Genomic DNA, 24,732 nt, shown 5'->3' on the forward strand with positions numbered 1-24,732 from the left:
ATTATACTCCAACATTTAATTCCAGTTAATAATATAACAGGTGTCAAATACTTTCCTTTAACACTGAGTTTTAATATAAAACCGGTGTAAGAATCACTTTTTAATTAATAAATTACTTTTTTGTTTCATAAATTAAGAAAACCACATTTTGGCCATTATTGCCACCAAACGTATCCATAAATTTACAATTTAGACAATAAATTAATTATACATATTAAACAATATGAATACAAATACAAACAATACATATATGTTTATGTTGAAACAGCTAATTCATAACTGAAAAATATTAGATAAGTATGATTTATAGTTTCTAGCTCATCCTAGTATAAACAAACTAGGACAACAACGAACATAATTCAAAATAGATAAATTCTTCAATTAATAAGGTTAAAGCTAAATATAGTACATTCACTTAGGTTCACACATAAAATAATTTCTTATTATTATGCTTAGATGTCCAACATGCTGATGCATCTTTCCACATTGCTTTAAATGATTGTCCTTTTCCTGCAACATAAACGTCGAAAAAAAACCAGATGTCAAGACGTATGAGATAACAAAAGATCAATAGGTAGACTAGTTGAATAACAAAAAAATGAATCAAATTGAGAAACACAATATATAGATCATAGTTTATGAGTGATATCCAACCTTATAAAATAGGTGACACATGCCCAAAGGAAATGAGCTTTTACAAATTTGATCAATGTCCTTCAATGAATATCTTACTATATATTCTTGGCTGCAAAGATTCTCACTCAAAAATGAATTAATAAAACTACTGAAAAAAATATAAGATTTATATTTATACCATTTTTAATAAACGATGCCTCTGCTGTTAAGCTCTTTCCACTGAGCACTTAAAATATCAAACATTCAAAAAATCTTAATATCAAACTTCCCACTTTGCATATGTTCTACAATAGAGTATGTATGCATTCTCAAACACTATTGAGATTAAATGTTAAGGAAGCAATTACTTAATGTAAACATTATAGCCTTGTTTAAAGTTTAAACCATTTCTATATGGCCTAAAGACAAAATACAAGAAAATATCCAAGGACATGAAAAGAAAGAGGGATAGGACGAAGAGCATCATGGATGCAGTATTAAAGTAGTCGAGATGGAGTTCCATGACAAAGTAATTATGCTAAGAGCTGCAAAGAACAAGAAAAACACATGACGCAATATTGAAGGAAGCTTATTGTCAATGAAAATCTTTGATATAGTGTCACAAAAAAAGCACCAAATAATATGTAATACTTTTATAAATCAGGTTAAAAAAACTCCCCTTTTAACATATCAGTGAAATAAAATCTTAGTAAATAGAGATAAGAGAGTGATTACTAGTGTGAAAAGAAACATCTTGGTACATAAGAAATAAGAGACATACAACTCCAATGATTATATTTATCCATGAATGTCGGAGTAGTTGCAAAGATCAATATCATCAAGATTATAACTCCAACATTCCACCAGCTTTCCTGACAAAGTAGATAAGGAAATAGGACATGATATTAATTTAGATATGATAAATTTAATTAAGGTAATTGATTTTGTAATTGTCGTAATTTATATTTATCCACAAGCGCTCTGCATTGAGCAAGCATAACTCATCATTTTGTTCCAATGTTTGCTTTCTTTTCTTTTACTACCAGATCAGTTCTACCTGAATGTCAAAAAGGTTAATTGGTACTAAAATAGTCAACACATGTCTTCACAACATGCCAAGTAAATAAAATAACTTTTGCATAGGAATAATTTCATAAACATGTTTATGAAGCTGTCAATCTGTTATGAAATGACTCATGTTGTATGCTACTAGATTTGTAGTCATCTGTTAACAATCAAAATCAAAAGATAAACCAAAATGATACACAAAATCTAACCAAATAAACAATTAAGCAATCAAATTTCATACCCATCAAAGTATATAATTATAATTATCATCTTATAAACTTGAATCAAAATTATACACAATTTCATATCCAAAGAAAATACAAGATAAACCAAATTCCCAAAATTAGAGTGAGAGTTTAATAATAATAATAATACTAAAAGTCCATACCACAAGGATCTCGTTGATTTGTTTTGATGAACATGATACATCGGCGTATGAGGATCTCCCTGACTTGTTTCGTTGAACACGACAACGCAACATGCATTGCAATAAGAAGGGGGCGCCGATTTTGAGAGTGAATAAATCAAGAAATCAATTTGAGAGAAATTCTAAATTAAGAGTGAAATTAATCAACAAATTATGATTTGGAGAATGAATGATTCCTAAAATAGAGATTATGAACACATTTGTGATTCGAAACAAGTTTCAAAAGGGTTTTTGATTCATACACGTTTCTAGTGACGAGAAGGTTTTTGTGTTTGATTGATTGGTAGAGAAAATGAGAGAGGAGGCGGAATCGTGAATCAAGATAGAGGAGGCAGAATCATGAATCAAGAGAGAAGGGTTTCACAATTTTGAGCACGTTTGAGGTTTTGGGTTTGAAGCACGGGTTATCGAGGAAGCAAAAGTATTTTCAAAGGGCCAGAACAAAATTTATATATTTTTCACATTTATTTTTCTTAAAATCAGGTATGAATTTATGTTTACATGTTTTGTGATTTTTTATTTTATACTTGTTTTTTATAAAATCCGGTAGTATAATATTCCTTAAAGTTTATTTATTTTAAATCTAATTATTTAGTTACCTGTTTTTCTAAAAATTTGGTGTTATTGGTTAACACTAAAATTAACTTTTCTATTTTAATTACAAAATTGCCACTATTTTATTTTACATTTGTCTATTACATTGTAATTTTGTTAGACGGTTCATCACGATTTAAAAAATGTTATCAACACTTAGTTGTCGAAGAGTTATTATCTGAACCAAATATACTAAATTTTTGTAACTTGACGTGGTAAATCATAATTTTATAATCAATCAACATTAAAAATTGTGTTTAGTTATTTATGCATATTTTATTACCAAAATATATTTACGAATTTTTCACCTTTGAATATCATATAACTTATATAAGATCATAAGGATAAAAATGTAAATTATTAATAAAATTCATTCTCTCCCCTTGTGAACCAAACATATTTATAATTAAAATCTCCCTCTTCCCTTCTCCTCATCTCTTTGGAACCAAACATATATATAATTAAAAAAAAAATAATTCATCACCTCACCTACCCTCCTCTCCCTCCATTAAAATCTCTCTTCTCCTTTCCCTTTCATTTGAACCAAACATATCCTAAACAATAATTTGAAGTGGAAAAATAAAGTTGGTTAATTGGGTATAATAAACTCTTTAATATAACATATAGCTTGTTTATTCAATATCTAACATCAAAAAGTAGTCTTACGCGGTAAATCAATTTTGGTTATGCCTATATATATATATATATATATATATATATATATATATATATATATATATATATATATATATATATATATATATATATATATATATTAATAATGGAGGAGAGAGAAAAAAGGATTCACACATAATCTCCACCATTTATTTTAAAATTTAATGATTGAAATTCATTCTCACATTCTCATATAAAAAAGGCATTCTCATATATATATATATATATATATATATATATATATATATATATATATATATATGGGGTAATTGTTAATATAATTTATAATTTGGTTAATAGATTCTCAAAATTTAAAAATAAAAAAATAAGTAGTAAAATAAAATTAGTTAATGAAGTGTAAAGACTAATTTTTATATTTCATAATTTAATGTCAGAACTTGGTTAGTATAATTTATTTTATTAGTTAATAAAATAGTGAAGTTGATTAATAAATTATAAGTAAAATATGTGATTAATAACATACATTGTTGTGGTTAATATGATAATAAAATTGTTTAACGAAAAATCTTATATTTATGCTATAAAAATAATTAAAAGAAATGTCTTTTTATAAATAGCGTGTTTTATTTTAAAATAATTTATAAAAAAAATTATATTATTCACCATATAAATATGATAAAAAGTGTTTGGGTGTAAATATTTTGGTAAAAAAGTGCTATCAAGGTAGCATTGATGTATGTTATTTTAATAGAAAATTTTATTTACTCACCTCAAAAAAGTTTGGTAGAGTTATATAAAGTGCATTAAAAATTTTCAAAGTTTTAACTATTAAATAAATAATTAAATATAATATAATGATATGAGTTTATTGATTGAAATTACACTACCTAATTTTTTGTGATGGATAGAAAAGTTACTCTCTATTTTTATATGAATGAATGACAATAACTCACAACCACCCCAAAAGAATTAATGAACCAATGTCTTTACACTACTACAAAAACCACATTTAAGCTACAGAAGCGACATAACTAAGGGTGTCATGAAAAGTTACCAATTTTCCTTCGGTTATTAGGCTATCAACAATGGTTGAATTATTCAACACCCTCTTTTTTCACTTTTTATTCTCCACATCATCTTCTCTTTCTTCCACATAGTAATTCAACACTCATTTAATTTTTACTAACTACAATGATTTTGTTTAATAAAATTCAACACCCAATCCCACCATTTTAAACAATCACAACAACCAATAAAATTTTGCAAAGTAATATACGTGGGCCCACACTTTCTCATTCAACATGTTGAATGTTTTCAACACATTTATCCACATCACTTTCAACTCTTTATTCAACACCTCATTGCACCTATTCAACTATTGAATACTTTTTTCAACACCCTCATTATAAATGGTCTTAAGGGTCTGTTTGGTTCAAACGAGGGGAGGGGGGGAGGGGAGGGATTTTAATGGAGGGAAGGAGAGGGGGGAAGGGGAGGAATTTTTAGCAATTATATGTATGTTTGGTTCAAACCAGGGGAGGGGAGGGAAGAGATTTTGATTAAAAATGTGTTTGGTTCACGAGGTGGAGGGAAGGGGTTTTATTAATAATTTACATTTTTATCCTTATGATTTTATATGCACATGGATTTGATCATCAGCAAAAGCTTTTTTATATTTTAAAAACTAGCGCCACATACCTCTCTGTTTTTGAACAAAACCGAGGGAAAAGATAAAATTAAAAAAAAATACTCGTTACATTGTTTACATAGAATATTAATAAATTAATTTATTTATAAACTACATTGTTTACATGGAATATTAAAGTAAAAATTAATTTGTTAGTGAAGATCTGATGTTAGATCTTTGAATCATTGAATCTCGGAGAAGATCAAATGTTAGATGCGAGTATATCTTGGTGGCTTTTGCTTGAATTTGTTTCTTATGTAAAATAAAAAAAGGTTAGAAAAATAACATAAATATTCAAGTTATATGGTTTTCTACTCTAATAAATATTTAAGAACATATACCTTAAACCCAAATAATTTTCTGCTCATGCAATTCATCATAAAGAACTTTTCCAAGCGTCTTTACATTTCAAGCGCTTCATGTTTCATCAATTTTTTATATTCAGAATATTTTTATAATGGATGTCTTTTAGGTTTCACGCAGATCTCTAATGGCAGTGTCTTGAGCGTTGATACACATTAAATAGACGGCAAAGAGTTTTATAAGGACGATGGATATCTTCAATAAACACGCTTAAATATCATCTCGGTTATGACAAAAACCGAGGTAAAAAATATTGCTTTCCACATACCTATCGACTTCAATTGAAAACAGAGATGAATAAGCTTTAGTTTTTATTAAATTACACTGTTTACACAGAATATTAAAATATATTGTTTACAACAAATCCAAATTCATCATCGTCGTTGTTATTCTTGGATAACAACAAATCTTTGTTGTTATCCAGATTTTGTTGCATATCCTTAGTTTAAAGTTCAATGGATTGGATGCATCCAACTTTTGATAAATTATTTGTTCCAACCATTAGAAAATAGTTTTTATGCACTTGCAATTCATCATAGAGAACTTTTTCAAGTTTCTTTAAGTTCCAAGATTTCATTATCTTGAGAAAATGTTTTCACAAGAAAGAGAACAAGATATATAGTGGTGGATGTAGATAGTTTCTTGTGGATTGATGTCTTGCCAATATCTTGCTTGAGTGTTGTTCTTTATGAATGTATGATAATAATTCGTTGTAGTAGTTGTGTAACAAAACCCCTCGGTTCTATTGTAAAATCGGGGGAAAATGTATTTTCTTTTTTAATTAAAAATAAAATAAAATAAAGAAACCTCTCGATTTCAATAAAATCCGAGGTAAAGTTTCAAGCAAAAAATGGTGAATGATAAAAAATTGAAAGTAACATGTTATGTTTCCATTTCAATTTTTACCATTCACCATTTTTTTTGTACAATTTACACCATGTTTAGGAATAAATTTCTAAATGTTGTCAACTGAGGAAAACATTGTTGTTTTCTTTGATTGACAATATAAGAAGTTTATTCCATAAATACAACAACAACATCAACACAATTATGAAAGATAGATTGCAAGGGAAGAAAAAATATTTTGTTCAAGATATAAGAACACGGAACATTGAAGATTTTTTCTGTCTTGTAATCCATCCCAAAGAATAATTCATACGATTTTGGGGCGGCTACATATAAGTTAGAATTGTTGGCACAATTCAGGGGGTCAAATGAGGAGCATTTTTACAATTGGGGACTACCTATTAGGAGCAACACACATTTGTGAGAGACATACCACATATTCATCCAAAACCTTAAGGTGATACGTAAGTGGATTCTCCCACTTATAAATGCTCAAATCTTTCTAACCAATGTGGAACTTCCTCACACTACTCACACTTTTAATTATTTTTCAACATTCTCCCTCAAGTGTGAGTCTATCTTCAATGCTCTCCCTCAAGTGGAAGCTCTTTCTTCCACGCACCATTTTTCTCAACGGACCGCCTCCTATTTAGTAGAGAATATCGATACAAGTCGGTCCCTACACTAGAAACTAGATTCTGATATTATATGTTGGCACATTTCAGGGGGTTAAACGATGAGCGTTTTTACACTTGAGGACTATACCTAATAGTAGCAACACATCTTTGTGAGAGATACACCACATATTCATCAAAATCTTAAGGTGAGACGTGAGTGGGTTCTCCCACTTAAAAATGCTCAAGTATTCCTAACCAATGAGGAACTTCCCCACAGTACTCACACTTGTAATTCTTTTTCAACTACAATTAGGATAAAATATATTTAACGAGTGCTTTTATAGTAAAATTTGATTATTTTATCCCTCGGACATTACGAAAATTGAAGGGATCGATCATTTAGTTAAAAATAAAAAATAAAGGTTTCACTTATAAAGAAATAAAAACATAAATTGCATTAGCTGGGATTATTTAATCCCTCAAATATTACGAAAACTGGAGGAATAGATCATTTAGTTTACAAATAAAAAATAAAATAAAAAAAGGCATCACTTATAAAGAAATAAAAACATAAACCGCATTAGTTGGAATTATTTAATCCATTGGTTATTACGGAAACCTATGGAATAAATCATTTAGTTTACAAATAAAAAAATATAAAGAAAGACACCACTTATAAAAAAAATAAAAATATAAACTACATTAGCGGAGATTCGAAGCATATCCTGGGTTATTTTTCCCCTCGGTTATATTTAGAAACCAAGGAAATATGTGATTTTTATTTTCAAAACATGGCGCGTCCACGAATTGTACCTCGGCTTTCTGATGTGAGATGAATTTGTTGTCATGAAAAGTAGTTTATTTTAGTAGTGCTTAAGGCTTTGAGAGCATCTCCAATTATGTTACTTATATTTTAGTTTTTGTGGGACCCACAAAATCACATTATTGTGAAGTAACTCATTCAATTTCACTCCAATATTACAACTCTAAAGAATTCATATTATGTCTCATAATTTTATCTTACATATTAATATTTTATTCATATTAATTCTTTTAATCTTACAATATTTATTTATATAAAAATTTCAGTATAAAAAAATTTAAATGAAAATATTTGAATGTAAAAAATTTTAAATTACCATCATTTAAAAACAAACAATTATTAAAGTAATTTAAAAAATAGAAAAAAATTTAATAAATTCTATAAAACTAACGTTTGTTATGTTTATTATTATTTTATTTCAACCAACTTTGCATCGGGATGCAACGGTTGTCCAACATGGATAACTCCAATAGTATTTCCTTTTGAAAAACAATGCTCCAGCCAAAAGAATTTGGGAAAAATACTCCCATTGAAGTTACTCTGAGAGCGATTCACAACAAGGCGAAAGGGGACTAGTCCTCATCAGGCATCTGCCCCAAAATATGCCACTTATACATGATACCTACTTAGCAGTAGGTTCGCCCTGTGGAGAAACGTGGAGGGTGATATGCATGCAGTTCATAACCATGTGTGGAAGGAGTCATAATCATGATTCCTTAAGAATTATGGAGTCAATAGAACCCCTAGTCAAGGTGGAGTGTAACTACTTCTTAGGAGTCCCTAAATTTACATCCATAGGCCTCTATAAATATCTCAACCTGAGGGTTGAGAGGGATATTCTGAATTCACCATGGAATACCCCTATATCAAAACTTCTCACTCTCGTGAGCTTCCTCTAACCTCACAGAAAACATCATCAAACATGATTTCTCATAACCATGAGCTTGCCCTAAACTACCACAAATTTTAAAGCCTCTAGTCACCCCTACCAGCATAAGGATGTCACGCATTTGTACTTTTTAGTAAGTATAATGGAGCCCACCGTCAGGCCCCGATAAAACTAACTTGGGCACACCTTCCATTATCCCACCATTTGACAATGACCATAGTCTTCATTCCTAGCCTTAATCGTCCCTAACCATGGTTGCTAGGAGAGACAATCTCCCACGCATGATGATACTAAAGGTAGCAGTCATCCTAAATCCATGGTAGAGATGCACACTGCCATATCGACCACTTGTGCCGTCAAAACCAAGTTTTAGAGGACAACATCCTTAACATTCAACAGCGCTAACAAGAGGTCACTCCCAAGAAGAGGCGGAGGTCTTAGATCCCCAACCCCTCTCAGACGAGATAAGGGAAACACCCGTCCCTGAAGGTTTCAAGTCTCCCTCCTTGGGAAAGTTTGATGGGTGTAGCGACCCTTTCGAGCATGTCGCCTCCATCAACATCCAGTCCTACAGTTGTACATGGGCCTATCACGAGCTTCCATCGCCAGCTACCAGGATTTGGTGAAGAAATTTGTGCACCTAATTGGGGAAGCATTTTTCCCTTGTTCCTTGAGAGAGGATCAAGGGTTTTAATAAGGCTCCTTACTTTGTTATTTGGGTTAAATAAGTTTTTGGTCCCTATAAATATTGCAGTTTCATTTTTAGTCCCTCCCTACCTTTAGTCAACGGTTTTTACAAAAAAACCGTTGCCAAAACCAGCTAAAACCGTTGCCAAAACCTAATAGGGACTAAAAATGAAACTGTAATATTTATAGAGACCAAAAACTTATTTAACCTTCATTATTTTGAATTATTTGCATCGCCGATAAAAAATGTTGGATCCTCTTGAAGGAATCCTTGTCGTCCTTTAAGACAATCAAACACGTCAAGTTTGGACGGAGGAATCATTATCTCCCTTTGAGGCAATGAAACGTATTGGATCCTTCTAAAGAACCATGTCGCCCTTGGAGGAAATGAGGACACGTTGTTGGATTTTCAGAAGGGATCATCGCCATTAAGGGGAAGTATTACTGAAAATGCCTTGCCCTAGAATGACTAAATAAAGTTGCTAAGGAACTATCCTAAATAAATCACACAAGAAACAATAAAGAAAAAAATCATTTAAACCAAATACGCCTAGAAGGCACAAGAGTTATATTTTTTACAAAAAGTACCGAGAAAAGTCACAAATGGCCGGGAAACAAAAAGAAAACCGCTGAAGCTCATCATCATCAAGGTCATGTTGAGCACCTATAGCTTAATTCAAATCATATATCTATTGGTTGTTATTTTTTTTTGAAAGCAAGAGATAAATATATTAAAAGGGAGAACAAAGGGTTCTCCAAACCTTTAACAAAGACGAATCGTCCACCTCCGAAACAAAAAAACAATATTACACCCAATTATAATTACGACATAAAAGACAATGGATCTTTGTAGAAATCGTAAAAACAATAATTGGAATGAGTAATATTGCCATAAGAAGACCACCTCTATTGGTTGTTATTATAAAAAATTACTTTTTAATTAATTAAATATTTTTTCCTATAGAGATAGAAATAGTATGTCAGTGATATTATTTTCTAAAATATTTGTACTAAATGAAAGGTGATTAAGCGATTACTTAAAAGAGGCGGTCTTTAAGGTGGCTAAGGCAAAAAGATTTTTATTATAGTGTAGTGACAATTTTAATTATAGATTTATTATTATCAAAAAGATTTTAAAAATTGGGTAACATTAAGAGTTTTTCAGATTTGAATATTTTAAAGAAAAAATTGATGAAGATGAAGAAGAACATGTGACAAAATTAAGAAAAAAAAGTAATATCATCTTGGTGAAGAAATTTACGTTGTATCACCATTGATTTTGATGAGCCGTAAAACTTTCCATAAACATTAATTAATTATTTCGTATATAAAATTATCTAGATAAATAATTTTTTTCCTGTATATCATTTTTGAATTAAAAATATTTAATTATAAATATCATTTCTCGTATATAAAAATATTTAGATCAATAATAAATTTTTTTTCCGTATACAGACTTCATTTTTGTTTAGGTATTATTTATAAAAATATTTGGATCAATAGTAAATTTCATATATAAAAATATTTAGATCACTAATAAATTTTTTCCCGTATATCATTTTTGAATAAAAAATATTTGGGTCAGAAATACCATTTTTCGTAAATAATAGATTTTTTCCGTATACAAATATTATTTTTGTTTAGATATCATTTACAAAAATATTTGAATCAATATTAAATTTTTGTATATTAAAATATTTAGATCAATAATACATTTTTTCCCGTATACCATTTTTAGATGAAATAAATTTAATCATAAATACCATTTCTCGTATATAAAAATATTTAGGTAAATAATAGATTTTTTTCCGTATACACACTTCATTTTTGTTTAGGTATCATTTACAAAAATATTTGAATCAATAGTAAATTTCGTATATAAAAATATTTACATCAATAGTAGATTTTTTTCCCGTATACCATTTTTGAATAAAAAATATTTGGATCATAAATAACATTTTTCGTAAATAATAATACAAATATTATTTTTATTTAGGTATCATTTACAAAAATATTTGGATCAATATTAAATTTTGGTATAAAAAAATATTTAAATCAATAATAGATTTTTTTCCGTATGCCATTTTTGGATCAAAAATACTTGATCATAAATACCATTTCTCGTATATAAAAATATTTAGATCAATAATGGATTTTTTTCTCGTATACAGACCTCATTTTTGTTTAGGTATCATTTACAAAAATATTTGGATCAATAGTAAATTTCGTATATAAACATATTTAGATCAATCGTAGATTATTTTCCCGTCACTACAAAAAAACTCATCTCCAGCGACATATTTAGCGACGTGGAGAACACGTGGCTAATAAATGCTTGTTGCGACGTGAATACAACGTCGCCACCTATATTTTAATATTAATTTACTTTACAGTATTAAAGTGGTTGGGAGTCAGACATGGGGTTGTGTGAAAAACAGTTGCGACGTGGGTTGCACGTCGCTACATTAATTACATAAATTAATTCATCACACCCCATAACGTTCAAATGGGGGAATATTCAAAATTTTGAAAAATTTGGTGGTGACGTTATTGTCACGTCGCTACATTTATAATTCAAAATGGGGGGAAACATGATTTGACAGAGTGGCAGCGTAAGTGACCGTTGATTAATTAAATATTACCGTTTGCTTGTTGCGACGTGTTTAGCACGTGGCAAATAGCGAGGTTTTATTCACGTCGCAACATTGTGTATTAATGCAACCAATTCACTTCACTTCACCACACCTTCGTTTCAATTCCATTTTCGTTTCAGCAACATTCTCCCCCAAAACCAAAACCAGAACAGAAATTTACTCTCCCAAAATCCAATTGCATCAATCCAAATATTTTTTTGATATCAAAGGTAATTAAGAGGTTGCATCAGTATTATCTTAAAATTTTATTCTTGATTTTGTTATTAATTTTTGATTTTTTTTTTGGTATAGATTTAGTAGATTTGAAGAAGGAGGAGAGTAGATTGAAGAAGGAGGAGTAGATTGAAGAAGAGGTAAGTAAATAAAATAGATTTTTAAGGTGATTTATAATGATTTTTGGTATAGATTTATAATGTGATTTTTTTAGTAGATTTATTAAGATAATATGTATGTGTTTGTATAGATTTTTTAGTAAATTTATTAAGATATGTATGTGTTTGTATAGATTTATAATGTGTTTTTATATATTGTAAAACTATTAAAAAAAATTGATATATTAAAATTGTTATATCTTAAAAAATAAAATAGAATATAGTGAATAAAATAAAAACGAAAATTAAATATATTTTTTATTAATATTTTTAAAACTATTAGAAAAAAATTGATATATTAAAACTATTATTAAAATTATTATATATTATTATTATTAAAACGAATTTTTTGTTTAATATTTTATAATATATAAAATAGATAATTATAAATATTAATATAATTTTAAAAAGAATATAATAGTTATATATATTATAAATTTTTCATTTTTAAAAATATAATATAGATATATATTATAAAGTTCTCACTTTAAAAAATAGATTATTATAACTTAAACAAATTTTATATATTCAAAACTAATATAATAGTTATATATCATTTTTAATTTTGAATTTTTTAATAGATTTATTAAGATAATATGTATGTGTTTGTATAGATTTTTGATAGATTTTTGTTTTTTTGTATAGATTATATTATATTTAAAAAAAAATAGAATATGTATTATATTTATATATTTTAAAAAGAATTTTTATATATGTTATGTATATCATATATTTAATAAAAACATTTTTTATTTTTATTTTTTATTTTGTTCATATATAATAGATTTAAAACTGAATTTGTATATATGTTATAAAAACATAATATGTATCTGTTTGTATATTTCCAAATATAATAGTAATATTTCTTATTTCTTATTTCTTATTTTTTATTTTTATTATTATGTGTGTAACAAAAACATAATATGTTTATTTTTATTAAATAATATTTCCAATATATGTAGTTTAAAATGTGTAGTTAAAAAAAATAATTACTGTATGGTTAAAGATGTTCAATATAACGTGTGTAGTAAAAAATATTAGTAGTATTGTTATTAAATAATATTTTTAAGAATAGTAAATATTAACTAGTATACGTTTAAGAATAATATTATCGGTATTATCGATAATACTAACTCAAAATGACAATGATTGTATAAATGTGCAGTATGTGTTAATGAATATTTATGTGTTGATGAATATTTATGTGTTGATGAATAATAAAATAGGTAAAATGCCACCTAAGAGTAAAGATAGTGGTAAGAAGTCCCAACGTCCGAGGATAGTAGTATGTGAGGCGCCTCACATGGCCGTGTCTTCCCACCCTCAGAGTGTTGATCCTATGTCTTTAGCCAGTACTCAGGCTTTTACCCCATTACTCTCCTCCCACACATTCCCGTCTGGGGTACCGCCATCCTTCCAGTACTCAGCGGTACCGCCATCCTTCCAGCATCCTGGTGTGCCCTCGTCCTTCCAGCAGGCGGGAGGACCTAGCTTTCCATTCACACATACTGGTGTGCCCCCGCCCAGCTTTCCATTCGCCCATACTGGCATGCCTTCATCCTTCCAGCATACTGGAGGATCTGGTTTCTCATATCCCATGCAGATGACTTCCTCCTTTCAGCATACGAGAGGATCCAGCAGTACACCTCCGACACAGGCTGGACGATCTCCTAGTCCACGCCCCACACAGGCTGGACGATCTCCCCGTCCACGTCCGACACAGGCTGGACGATCTCCTAGTCCACGCCCCACACAGGTTGGAGGCTCACGCACCCCACATCCCACACATGTACCAGCCCGTGAGGTTGATGAGGCAGTTGATGAGATAGACATAGTTGATCTTCGTGGGAGGGATGATCCCGATGAGATTCATGTCGTTGACGGTAGATTTTGGATTCATCCCGAAGGAAGCAAGTAAGTTTCCTATTTAAAAACTTTTATAGTATGTATATATTTTCATTTTTTGTATAAATTTATATCTAACATTTTCATTTTTTCTTTCAGTTTTACTCCGAGTCGGACTGCTGCAAGGATTGTTAACTATATAGTTCAGCAGATGTATAAATCAGCTTTTAAGAGCTATGGGGACGTCGATAATAAAGATGAATGGTTTAGAATGTTTAAGGTATTGTTATTTATTTAAGTTGTGCATTTAATTTATTTTTTTAGTTATGGTTATTTAAATGAAATTCTCATTATAATTACTTAACATTTTATTTTGATGTCATACAAAACATTATTGCAGGAGAAATGCGTGTGGGATCCATTGAGTGAAAAAACCGTTCAGAAAGTTTTCAATACCAGATGCTCTAAAAGAATGTCTGATATGCTGCGGCGAGTAAGGGAGAATTATGAGCTTCACGGCATCCGTCCTAGCTGGATAGGCGAGGAGGTTTTTCAGGAGCTTGTAATATATTGGAGGACTCCAGAATTCCGGGCTAAATCAGAAACTTTTAAGAAGATGAGGGCATCTGAAAAGGGCGGTTGTGTCAACACAGTTGGAAGTATTAGCACCGCCGAGCATGCCCGACGATTGGTAAAAGTTTTAAAATTTTTAAGTTACATCTTTATTCATAATATAATTTACTAATTATTTTTAATTATATTATATAGGCTAAGCAGTTGGGGAGAAGACCATTGATGCCTGAGCTGATTTTGAGGACCCGGACAAGGAGATCGGGAGGTGTTGTCGACGAGCGCACGAGGATGTATCTTGTAAGTGAAATTTACGTTGTTTATTTTTTTTATATTGGTACAAAGTTTGTGATGTGAATTTCATGTGGCAATTGATAAATTGCCACGTGAAAATCATGTGGCAAATCATAAGTTGTGGCGTGAAAATCACGTGGCAACGTTTTAATATATTTTAATTTATAATATGTATATATGTGTGCAGGAAGAATATGATAGACGACTTGCCATTTTTCTGGAAAATAATCCTCAATTCATGCCAGCAGAGGGGGAGCCGCTTAACGCGGATGTTGATCACTACATTTGGTGTGATGTTATTAAAGATAAAGGGCCTAATGGTTGCTTTTTTGGGGCTGGAAATTTGGCGTCCAGCTATAGATCTGGTGACCGTAATCTGTTCCAAAGAGTTCAGGATGGAGAGGGTGGATCGCGTCAACCAAATCTGACACAGGAACAAACTGAATTAATAAGGCAAATGGCGAGACGCGAAAGTGAGGCCCAGTTGGAGATGATGCGGAAGAGGCAGGCTGATATGGAGGAGCAGCATGCGCGGCAGATAGAGGGCATTATGAAGAAACAAGCTGAGATGGAGGAGCAGATGAGACGGTTTATGCAAGGAGGTGGGAATTACAGTAATGTTCCTCCTCAAGATCAGCCGGAGGATGACGGAGTGGCTGATGATTTTAATCCGGATAATTATTTTCCGGATGATGATGCTTCTAAAACATTTTGTATTTTATTTGTTTTTAATTTATTTTTATGTAACTTATTATACATTTTAATTCATTAAAATATTAGTTTTAAATGTTTAGTTTTATTTAATTGAATTAATTATATAAATTAATTATATGAATTTATTTTATAAAATTTTCTTATATAAATTTTATTATATAAATTTTATTTTATAGAATTTATTATATAAAATTTATTATATATATTTTATTATATATTAATTTTATTATATAAATAAATAAATTAATTATATAAAATGAAATAGCTCCTGCTTATTAAATTTAAAAAAAAAAACATTTAATGTAGTGACGTGGAGACCACGTCGCTACACTGGTCAACAAACGTACCTGTCCCACCTGCCACACCTGCTGTGTGTGCAGATACATGTTCCCCATGTAACTCTGTTGCGATGTGGGAGGCACGTCGCTACTTTCTGACGTGGTTTCCACGTCGCTACATGGTTGCCACTTTGGCTCCTGCGACATAGAGTCCCACGTCGCTACTTTTCAGTTGCCACGTGATATTGCATGTTGCGATGTGGGGGCCACGTCGTTGCACAGCTTCTTTTTTGTAGTGCGTATACCATTTTGAAATAAAAATATTTGGATCATAAATATCATTTTTTTGTAAATAATAGATTTTTTTTCCATATACAAATATTATTTTTGTTTATGTGTCATTTACAAAAATATTTGGATTAATATCAAATTTTCATATATAAAAATATTTAGATCAATAACAGATTTTTTGGCCTATCCCATTTTTGAATAAAAAATATTTGAATCATAAATACTAACATTTTCGTATATAAAAATATTTAAATCAATAATAAATTTTTTCCGTATACAAACTTCATTTTTGTTTAGGTATCATTTAAAAAATATTTGGATCAATAATAAATTTCCTATGTAAAAATATTTAGATCAATAGTAGATTTTTTCCCGTATATCATTTTTGAATAAAAAATTATTTGGATCATAAATACCATTTTTCGTAAATAATAGATTTTTTTCGTATACAAATATTTATTTAGGTATCATTTACAAAAATATTTGGATCAATATTAAATTTGCGTATATAAAAATATTTAGATCAATAATAGATTTTTCGAATAAATGTTTTCCGTATATCTTTTTTGACTAAGAAATATTTCGATCATAAATACCATGTTTCGTATATAAAATATATATATATATATATATATATATATATATATATATATATATATATATCAATAATAGTTTTTTTCCTGTATACAAACTTCATTTTTGTTTAGGTATCATTTACAAAAATATTTGGATCAATAGTAAATTTCGTATATAAAAATATTTAGATCAATAGTAGATTTTTTCCCGTATATCATTTTTGAATAAAAAATATTTGGATCATAAATACCATTTTTCGTAAATAATAGATTTTTTCTATATACAAATATTATTTTTATTTAGGTATAATTTACAAAAATATTTGGATCAATATTAAATTTTTGTATATAAAAATATTGAGATCAATAATAGATTTTTTGAATAAATTTTTCCCGTATATCATTTTTGACTAAAAAGTATTTCGATCATAAATATCATTTTTCGTTTATAAAAATATATTTCAATAATAGATTATTTTTTAGAAGAAAGAAGTGAGAAATTGATGAAAGAGAAAAAATAGAGAATGGAGAGAGATTTGATAAGTTTGATAAGTATAAGAGTTGTATTATTTTAATAATAAATTAAGAACTTTATGGTGCAAAGACCAAAAAACCACAATTTTAATGTGTTGGCAAAAACTCAAATAAGAGTATTTTTTACTTTTCCACAACCATTAATTTTCTTATATTATAGATATCATTCTTCAGAATCCTATTCTTATGATTATTATTTTTTTTAATAATATTTCTTTACAAGTTTTTGGTCAAAGTTAATCTCTTAAAAATGTACAATATTTATTTTATTTAATATTTTAAAAAAACAAATAAATGTGAGTAGTAGTGGAAAGTTATAGGGGTGGCAAAACGGGCCCGGCCAGTTGGGCATGTCTGTTTTGCCTGCACTTTTGTGCAGAGCGGACCAAGGTTTTAGGCTCTCACCCTCTAGTTTGACCGCTCCGCCCCTTCTCGTTTGCGGGACGGACCTAAACGGGACGGGCATGCCTGTTTGCCACCCCTAGAAAGTTATAGTTGGTTAAACTTTATTTTTTTGGGGATGTTGGATTCCCACCCTTTAATCATGGAAATAATTATGAGAAAAGTTATGTAAAACAATAATCCTTGAAACAAAAGATATATGAGAATAATTTTTAAAAACTTGAAACATATGTGGGATTGTTGCATTTCCAATATCAAATTCCCATAAATGTAATTTTAATCCTTGAAACAAACACAACAAGAGAAAAGTAGAAATATTTTAATTTTTGTTTGTTTTTTAATTTTAAAAAAACTCAAAAGGTTAAAATGGACAGTGGTGGTAAAAGTCAAACTACACCATGGTGGGAAAGTCACCCCTCTGTTGACAAAAATAAGAATTCAAGCAAGTGTAACTGGTTACTTCAGGCCTATAACCGGTTACCGCACATTCTAATAGTTAGGCAGTAAGTTTTGTGTAACTGATTACCAGAAGTGTGTAACCAGTTACCACTCGAGGCAGTAAGTTTTGCGTAACTGATTATGAGCTCGAAAAGTTTGTTTTTTTGCTTAGTTGGTTAGATATGTTATTGTGTAATGTTGTATGAATACCCTCATTTGGGTTAATAATAATGACCACAATTTTACCCAATTCTCTATAATTCTCTCACTCTTTTCACACTTGTTCATCATTGTAATTTTGTGTTGGATTTGACCTCCAACATTTGGCATCACTTTGATCAAACACTTATTTTGCAAAAAAATTTTTCATCTTTAATGAACGTATCCCTGCAAATTTCTCAATTCTCGATGTGAAGAATCATGGTAAGTAGTAAAAATAGACGAAGGTGTTGTTTGGTTATCAAGATGTTCTTGAAGTGATCAAGAATGGTGTTTATCCACTTGTAGATGGTGCAACACCTGCAAAAAAGATTGCGCATCAGGAAGAGAAGACGGAATATTTCAAAGCTTTGTATCTGATTCATCAATGTGTTGATGCTGATAACTTTGAGAAGGTTAGTGACTGCACATCTTCAAATAAATCTTGGGAAATTCCGGAGAAAATTCATGCATGAGTTGATAAGGCAAAGGTGGTGAGGCTACAAACTCACAAGAGGCAGCTGGAAATGATTTAGATGGAAGAGAAGGAAACCATTAATTAATTCACAACAAGAATCTCAAAATTAGTAAACCAATTAAAGGCATGTGGAGAGACAATAGCAATGTGTGGTTGGTAAAATCTTGAGATCTTTAACATTAATATTTGATAATGTAATGGTTGCGATTGAAGAGTTGAATGATCTTTCAACAATGAGCAAAGAAGAACTTCAAATTTCTCTTAATGCTCGTGAGCAGATAATGGAGGAGAGAAATGTTGATAAGGCAAAGCCTGAGATTGCTTTGCATGTCCGTTTAGTTGGAAAAGACGAGATTGTTAGAACAAGAATTGTTCTGATCAATAATCTTAGTTTTGATGATAACAATGTATATGAATTTTGCTCAAGATAATGTGGTACTCTAATCCTATGCAATTTCCTTTTCAGGAAATATATAAAGAGTATGCACAAATCAGCGCTAAGAAGCTTTGACTCAGAAGGTTCAGTATGCAACTTCAGCACATGGTCTGGCAAGACATCAGAAGATGGTCAAGCAGAATCAGAACATGGTCTATAAGAAGCATCAGAAGAACTTGAGTTTAGAAGCAGAAGCACTGAAGTCATGGAATCACGCTCAGAAGCATATCAAGATCAGAAGATCAGAAGATGCTCTGCACCAAGTTGTTTGTACTCTGATGATTTTCAACGTAGTATTTACAAAGAACAAATCAGAATCAAGTACTAGATGGCAGGCTACGCTGACTGACAAAAGGAACGTTAGAAGCTATTAAAGGCAATGTTAGTAGTCACAGCAAAAGCAAGGCTCGAGGTAGTTGACAAAACAGTGAAACATTAAATGCAATGTTGTACAGAATACGCAAAGCATTAAATGCTCCTGTCGCTACCGCGAAAATTAACAGAGTCGCCACTAACATATTTATCCTGAAAAGGAAGGGAATGCCGGCAAACCACAAAACAAAACAACGGTCTCACGACCAGAGAAAAAAGGGTAAGGGAGTCGGTTACGCGAGGGGAAGGTATTAGCACCCCACGCGCCCATCGTACTCGATGGTATCCACGCCTGTGTCTAAATCTATGGGTGTGTAAGAGAACTACGCTAATCTGGACTAAAATGAATGCAGAATGTAGGGAAAAGAAAGGATTATGCTCGCACGGGCCCTACCCCGCTGCCTACGTATCTGTTTTGCAGAATCAGAGCTACCGTAGCTCGGCTAACTAATTTCTGTTTGTTTTGTGTTTTTTAGGTGAACGAGTTACATTCACACTCCGCTGCTCGACCCTTGGAGACTTATGCTTGGGAATGGAGCGGAAATAACAAGTTCTTAAGAAAAGAAAATCAAAGAGTGTGGTTTGTGTTTTAAAGAATGCATGAGGAAAACCTAAGCTAAGGGGGAAAGCTTGCTACCTAATGTTAGCATACAAAGGGTATCAGTCTAAACTAAACTAATCAACCTACGGGGAGAAGCGAAAGCAAACAAATAGCACACAAACGAGCATCCGCTCGTAAAGCAAACAAACCAACGGTACTGACCGAGTGGTAGAAAAGCGGTCCCGCCATAGCCAAGGGGAGCAGCTCAACCCAAGTCAACCAAGCATTAGACCTCGCGAAAATGATCGGGCCATAGACAAGAGGGCGGACCCCTCTCAGCAACCAAGCCGTCACGGATCGTAAAGGAAAACGGTGCGTGCGTACACCGAGCATCAACGTCGAGCAACGCGAGCTATAGGAAAGGCGGGGGTCCGGCTGCATGAACCCTTTACCTGACATACTCGATAACAAGATCTTTTGCACGTTCGGAAGCAAACAACGCGAGGCGTGCGCATACCAAACAGACTCGATGAGACTAGGCGGGGGTTGATTGCTAACCCTTTCCGCATGCCTTCCATGAGGACTTAACGGAGTGCCATATAGGACTTATTACACCGTGACTCCCTGCCGCAAAGCACAAATGTAAACACACCAACAAAAACAGAGCCTCTTTCGAGGGCTTGGCCAGATGCATGTCTAGGTCCTACTTCTCATGTTAAAGGATGATGCGAAAAGCGGTAAAAGGGACCAGGAGACAATACCGAACGGATAGCAAATCCGCAGTGAGCTAACAACGTAAGCAGAACTAAGAAACTTCACGTAATCTAACATCCAGCAAAGCCAGGAGTCCAGCATAAGCGTCAAAGCGATGCGGTGTGAAAATAAATCACAACCGCTATGTGGTGCGTATAAAACACAACCACACAAGCAACCTGCAAGAAATACAATCCAGACAATACAGGAGTATACATCTCAATGAATGAGAGATCAGATGAATCGCCTCGGGAATAAGTTCGTGTCCCACAAATAAAGTGGAACACGATGCAAATCAAGTCGCATCAGAAGCGAATTCGTGTCCCACAAGTAAAGTGGAACACGAAGCAAGTCGAATCGCAATCAAAGGCTCTCTCGAAGTACCTCGCACATCTCAACACCCAAATCAGTAATAACAAGGAGGCATGCACCCGCCATAGAAAATAATAGAAATTAAATTCTAAAACAAAATCTAAGAAGAGAAAATTGTTTTTATGGCGTTTTATCAAAGAATAAGAACAAAACTATGTACAAAAGCAATTAAATCTAACAAAGAAAATACATGTTTTTGGTTATTTTTATCAATGCGAGAAATCTAATCAAACATAATATTTTTCATGGCATTTTCTATCTAAAAACTAACAAAAATAAGAGATCACATGTTTTTTGTATTATCTTTTATCATAATGCTAAAAATCTAACCAAATGTTATTGATTTATTATGCTAAAAATAATAGAAGCTAAACTAACTAAAAAAACTTAATCTAATACAAACACACATGTGCACAGGGGGGTCAAAGTCTAAACAAGGTGTATAGAAGTCAAAAATGGGCGCAAGGCCCAAACAGATGGTCCAAAGGATTGTTTTTGTTTTCAGATTCTTGAACTCATGCCAAAAAGAAAAAAAGAAGGTGCTGAATCGGGCCTATGGAGGAAGTGTGAACATAATTTTCATGTGTGGCTCAATGAGCTTGATCCATCATCAGATTTTTGTGTGATTCAATTTTCAAATGATACTCAGATTTAATATCAATTAATCATGATTAACACCAATTAAACCTTGCTAATTATATGAAGAGACACGTTAATGAAAATTGAATAAGCAAAGGGATTAGGGTTACATTTTGACAGCTTTCACGTTGAAACCTCACTCGGCTCCCTCTTACTCACGACGGCGCGGCGGCTTCATCATCTTCACCGGCGAAGATTCGTCAATCGCCACCGCTAAAACAAACACACTCGAAACTCGTCTCTCATCCGTCTCAATCTCTCGCTCTCGGTTCTTCTTCTTCCTCCTTCGCTTTTGTTCTCAATCCAGCGTCTCTGATTCGCGAAGATGATGAAGTAGTGATAGTTGTTGCGATGTGGTTGTTGAACGGTTCTTAATATTGTATGCTGTTGTTGTCTGATGCAAATGCGTGAAGATGATTGAAGAGAAGCGGTGAAGTTTGTTGAAGATGATGATTGATGAAGATCGTTGGTATATGAATCGCGATGGTGAAGTTGTGAGGAAGTTGTGCGTTTGTACTATGTAGATCGATATCGAAATCGCCGATTGCAGGTGTTGATGATGATGAAGGATGCGTAAAGAAGTGATGAAGGTGACGAGAGGAAGATGAAGATTGCGATGAAGATGAATCGTGATTCCAGGGTTTGTTACATTTCTATTAGATGTTTGTTACGATTCCTCCTCTTCTCTTTTTTCTGAGTTTCTGTTATGAATCGTTTTCTGGTTTCTTGGGGCAGAGGATGATGAAGATACGAGGGAGAAGAATCATGATGTATGTGATGAAGATTGTTGCGTTGATGCCTTGTTTACGGATTGAAGTTTATCTGAAATTGATGATGAACGTGATGTTGTTGCAGAACTCTTGAAGATGCAGCGTTGCGAGATGATATTGAAGATGATTGTCGAAGAATCAAAGTTGCCGACGATGTTGATGTGTTGTTGATTACGTTTTTGTTGCTGTTTGAAGAGATGAAGATGATTGTGCCACGACGAAGATTGAAGGAGCGCTTCGCAGATTGAAGGTATGGAGATTCAAGCGTTTGTGAAGGATGAAGGTGAAGATTCAAGATTGTTGAGTGGTGATGAATCAAGAAATTGAGGATTGAAGAATTTTCTGTGATGATTTCTGGCGTAATGAAGAAGTGTTGAAGAACGATGAAGATGCAGAATCGGCGGAGAGAGAGTTCAGAGATTGAAGAAGATTGAATCTGGTTCAGCGAGAGTTTGTTACATTTTGTTTGAAGTTTTGTTACAGGTATTTTTTTGCTTTTCTGTTATTGTCAATTCAAGTGTGGAGAACTCAGATCGAAGAAGGTTGAGATGAATGAAGGTTGATATGGTTTTGTGGTTATGTTTTCGGTTTTGGATCTTGAGAGAGAAATTGAAGATGATGAATTCTGAGATCGTCAAGATTGAATGGGAAGAACAAAAGTTTGTTGCGTGAAGGTCCTTGAATTCTCCAGAAAGTTTGTTACGTGAAAGTTATCGGGTGAGTCTCAATTCTGTTATAGATTTTTTCTTCTTCTGATGCAGAATTTTGGTTTTTATGCAAGGTCCCTGGTGAAGATTGCTGGCTTCGGTCTTGTGATTATGCAGGTTCACGAAGCAACTTAAGACACGTCATCGCATTCTTGCACATGGAGCAAATTGGAGAAATTGGAGATTTTGTGTAGGAAAGTTCATGCTTGGCTCGCAATTTCCTAAGCTATAGAAATGTCAACAATAACTTGTAATTTGGCTTTTTGAGATGTATATTTGAATACTAAATGGACATTTGTAGTTTGTATATTTTTCCTCTTTTTTTTTAATGAATCATGAATGAATGTTGGTAGGACTTTTGAGTGTTCTTGATACTTTGTAAGGAGATGACTCCAAATGATAAGTGAAGTTCAAAGTTTGCAAATTATACCTCGAATTAACCCTGTAACGTGAATACCAATAAATCCTTGGGGGCACCAAATCTTGACATCATGAACAAACTCGAATTTATGGCCTTGAGGAATCCCCAATGGATCCACATCTTTTAGATGTAAACTTGTCTTTAATTATCAAACTGCAAGTGACTTATACTTCAAACAACACATCAATTTGAAAGAACTGTGATGTCTCAATTATAATGAATTCTCGAGTCATATATCATGGCTTAACAAAGACTTCCTCCACAAAGAACCTTAACCTAACCATGAAGTTTTGAGGACGCCTTTGATGGAAATAAGAATTGAAGCATAGAAGAACTCCTCAACATGACATCCAATTAACCTCCGTAGATGAACATTAACAAACACAAACACTCAAATGAGAAACCCTTTATTATTTTCTTGATTTTTGGCCAACGAAATAAACGTCATTTAACTTATGACACGTATAAAGAGGGCAAATTTTGGGGTGCAACAGCTCCCAACGGTCATCTTCTCAAACGCCTATATAAATGAAGTTCTGATGAGAAGCAAGGTTACCAATTCTTAACAATTTCTGTGAATATTAACTTGCTGAAACGCTGTTCAATTCAAAGCTCATAAACTTCATCTTCAACCTCACTACATTACTGTTGTAATACTTTAGTGAGTCTAAGTTTAAATCTGTAAGAGAAATATCACAGTTTGTGATTATCGCTTTTAAGAAGCAATTGTAATACTCTTAGAATTTGTTTACATTAATTTGTAAAGGACTAGAGTGATCGGGTTGTGATCAGTATACTCTAGAGAAGTCTTAGAAGGTCTCTAAGCA

General features: G+C 31.9%; 1 protein-coding gene and 1 long non-coding RNA gene across 2 annotated transcripts; one reads left to right on the plus strand and one right to left on the minus strand.

The window, feature by feature from the left end:
* Positions 1 to 355: 355 nt before the first annotated feature.
* LOC131607050 (uncharacterized) lies at positions 356 to 2,570 on the minus strand. The gene is made up of 2 exons (XR_009285185.1): positions 655 to 2,570; positions 356 to 510 (listed from the first exon to the last, which is right to left on the minus strand). It is a non-coding gene; the product is annotated as an uncharacterized LOC131607050 (long non-coding RNA).
* An 11,256-nt stretch (positions 2,571 to 13,826) lies between these two features.
* Positions 13,827 to 23,025, plus strand: LOC131605169 (uncharacterized). The gene is made up of 5 exons (XM_058877560.1): positions 13,827 to 14,191; positions 14,282 to 14,402; positions 14,523 to 14,813; positions 14,891 to 14,919; positions 22,863 to 23,025. The coding sequence occupies exons 1-5, from the start codon at positions 13,827 to 13,829 to the stop codon at positions 23,023 to 23,025; spliced, it is 969 nt and encodes a 322-aa protein (XP_058733543.1).
* The last annotated feature ends 1,707 nt before the right edge of the window (positions 23,026 to 24,732 follow it).

The sequence above is a fragment of the Vicia villosa genome, linkage group LG5 (assembly GCF_029867415.1).
Source record: "Vicia villosa cultivar HV-30 ecotype Madison, WI linkage group LG5, Vvil1.0, whole genome shotgun sequence".
In the NCBI taxonomy this organism is placed as follows: Eukaryota; Viridiplantae; Streptophyta; class Magnoliopsida; order Fabales; family Fabaceae; genus Vicia; species Vicia villosa.

What these genes read in the sequence shown, in the direction of transcription:
- LOC131605169 (XM_058877560.1), top strand. Translation starts at nt 13,827, where the DNA reads ATGCCTTCATCCTTCCAGCATACTGGAGGATCTGGTTTCTCATATCCC. An exon ending in ATTCATCCCGAAGGAAGCAA is followed by an intron (nt 14,192 to 14,281) that starts GTAAGTTTCCTA and finishes TTTTTCTTTCAG; the next exon opens with TTTTACTCCGAGTCGGACTG. An exon ending in AATGGTTTAGAATGTTTAAG is followed by an intron (nt 14,403 to 14,522) that starts GTATTGTTATTT and finishes ACATTATTGCAG; the next exon opens with GAGAAATGCGTGTGGGATCC.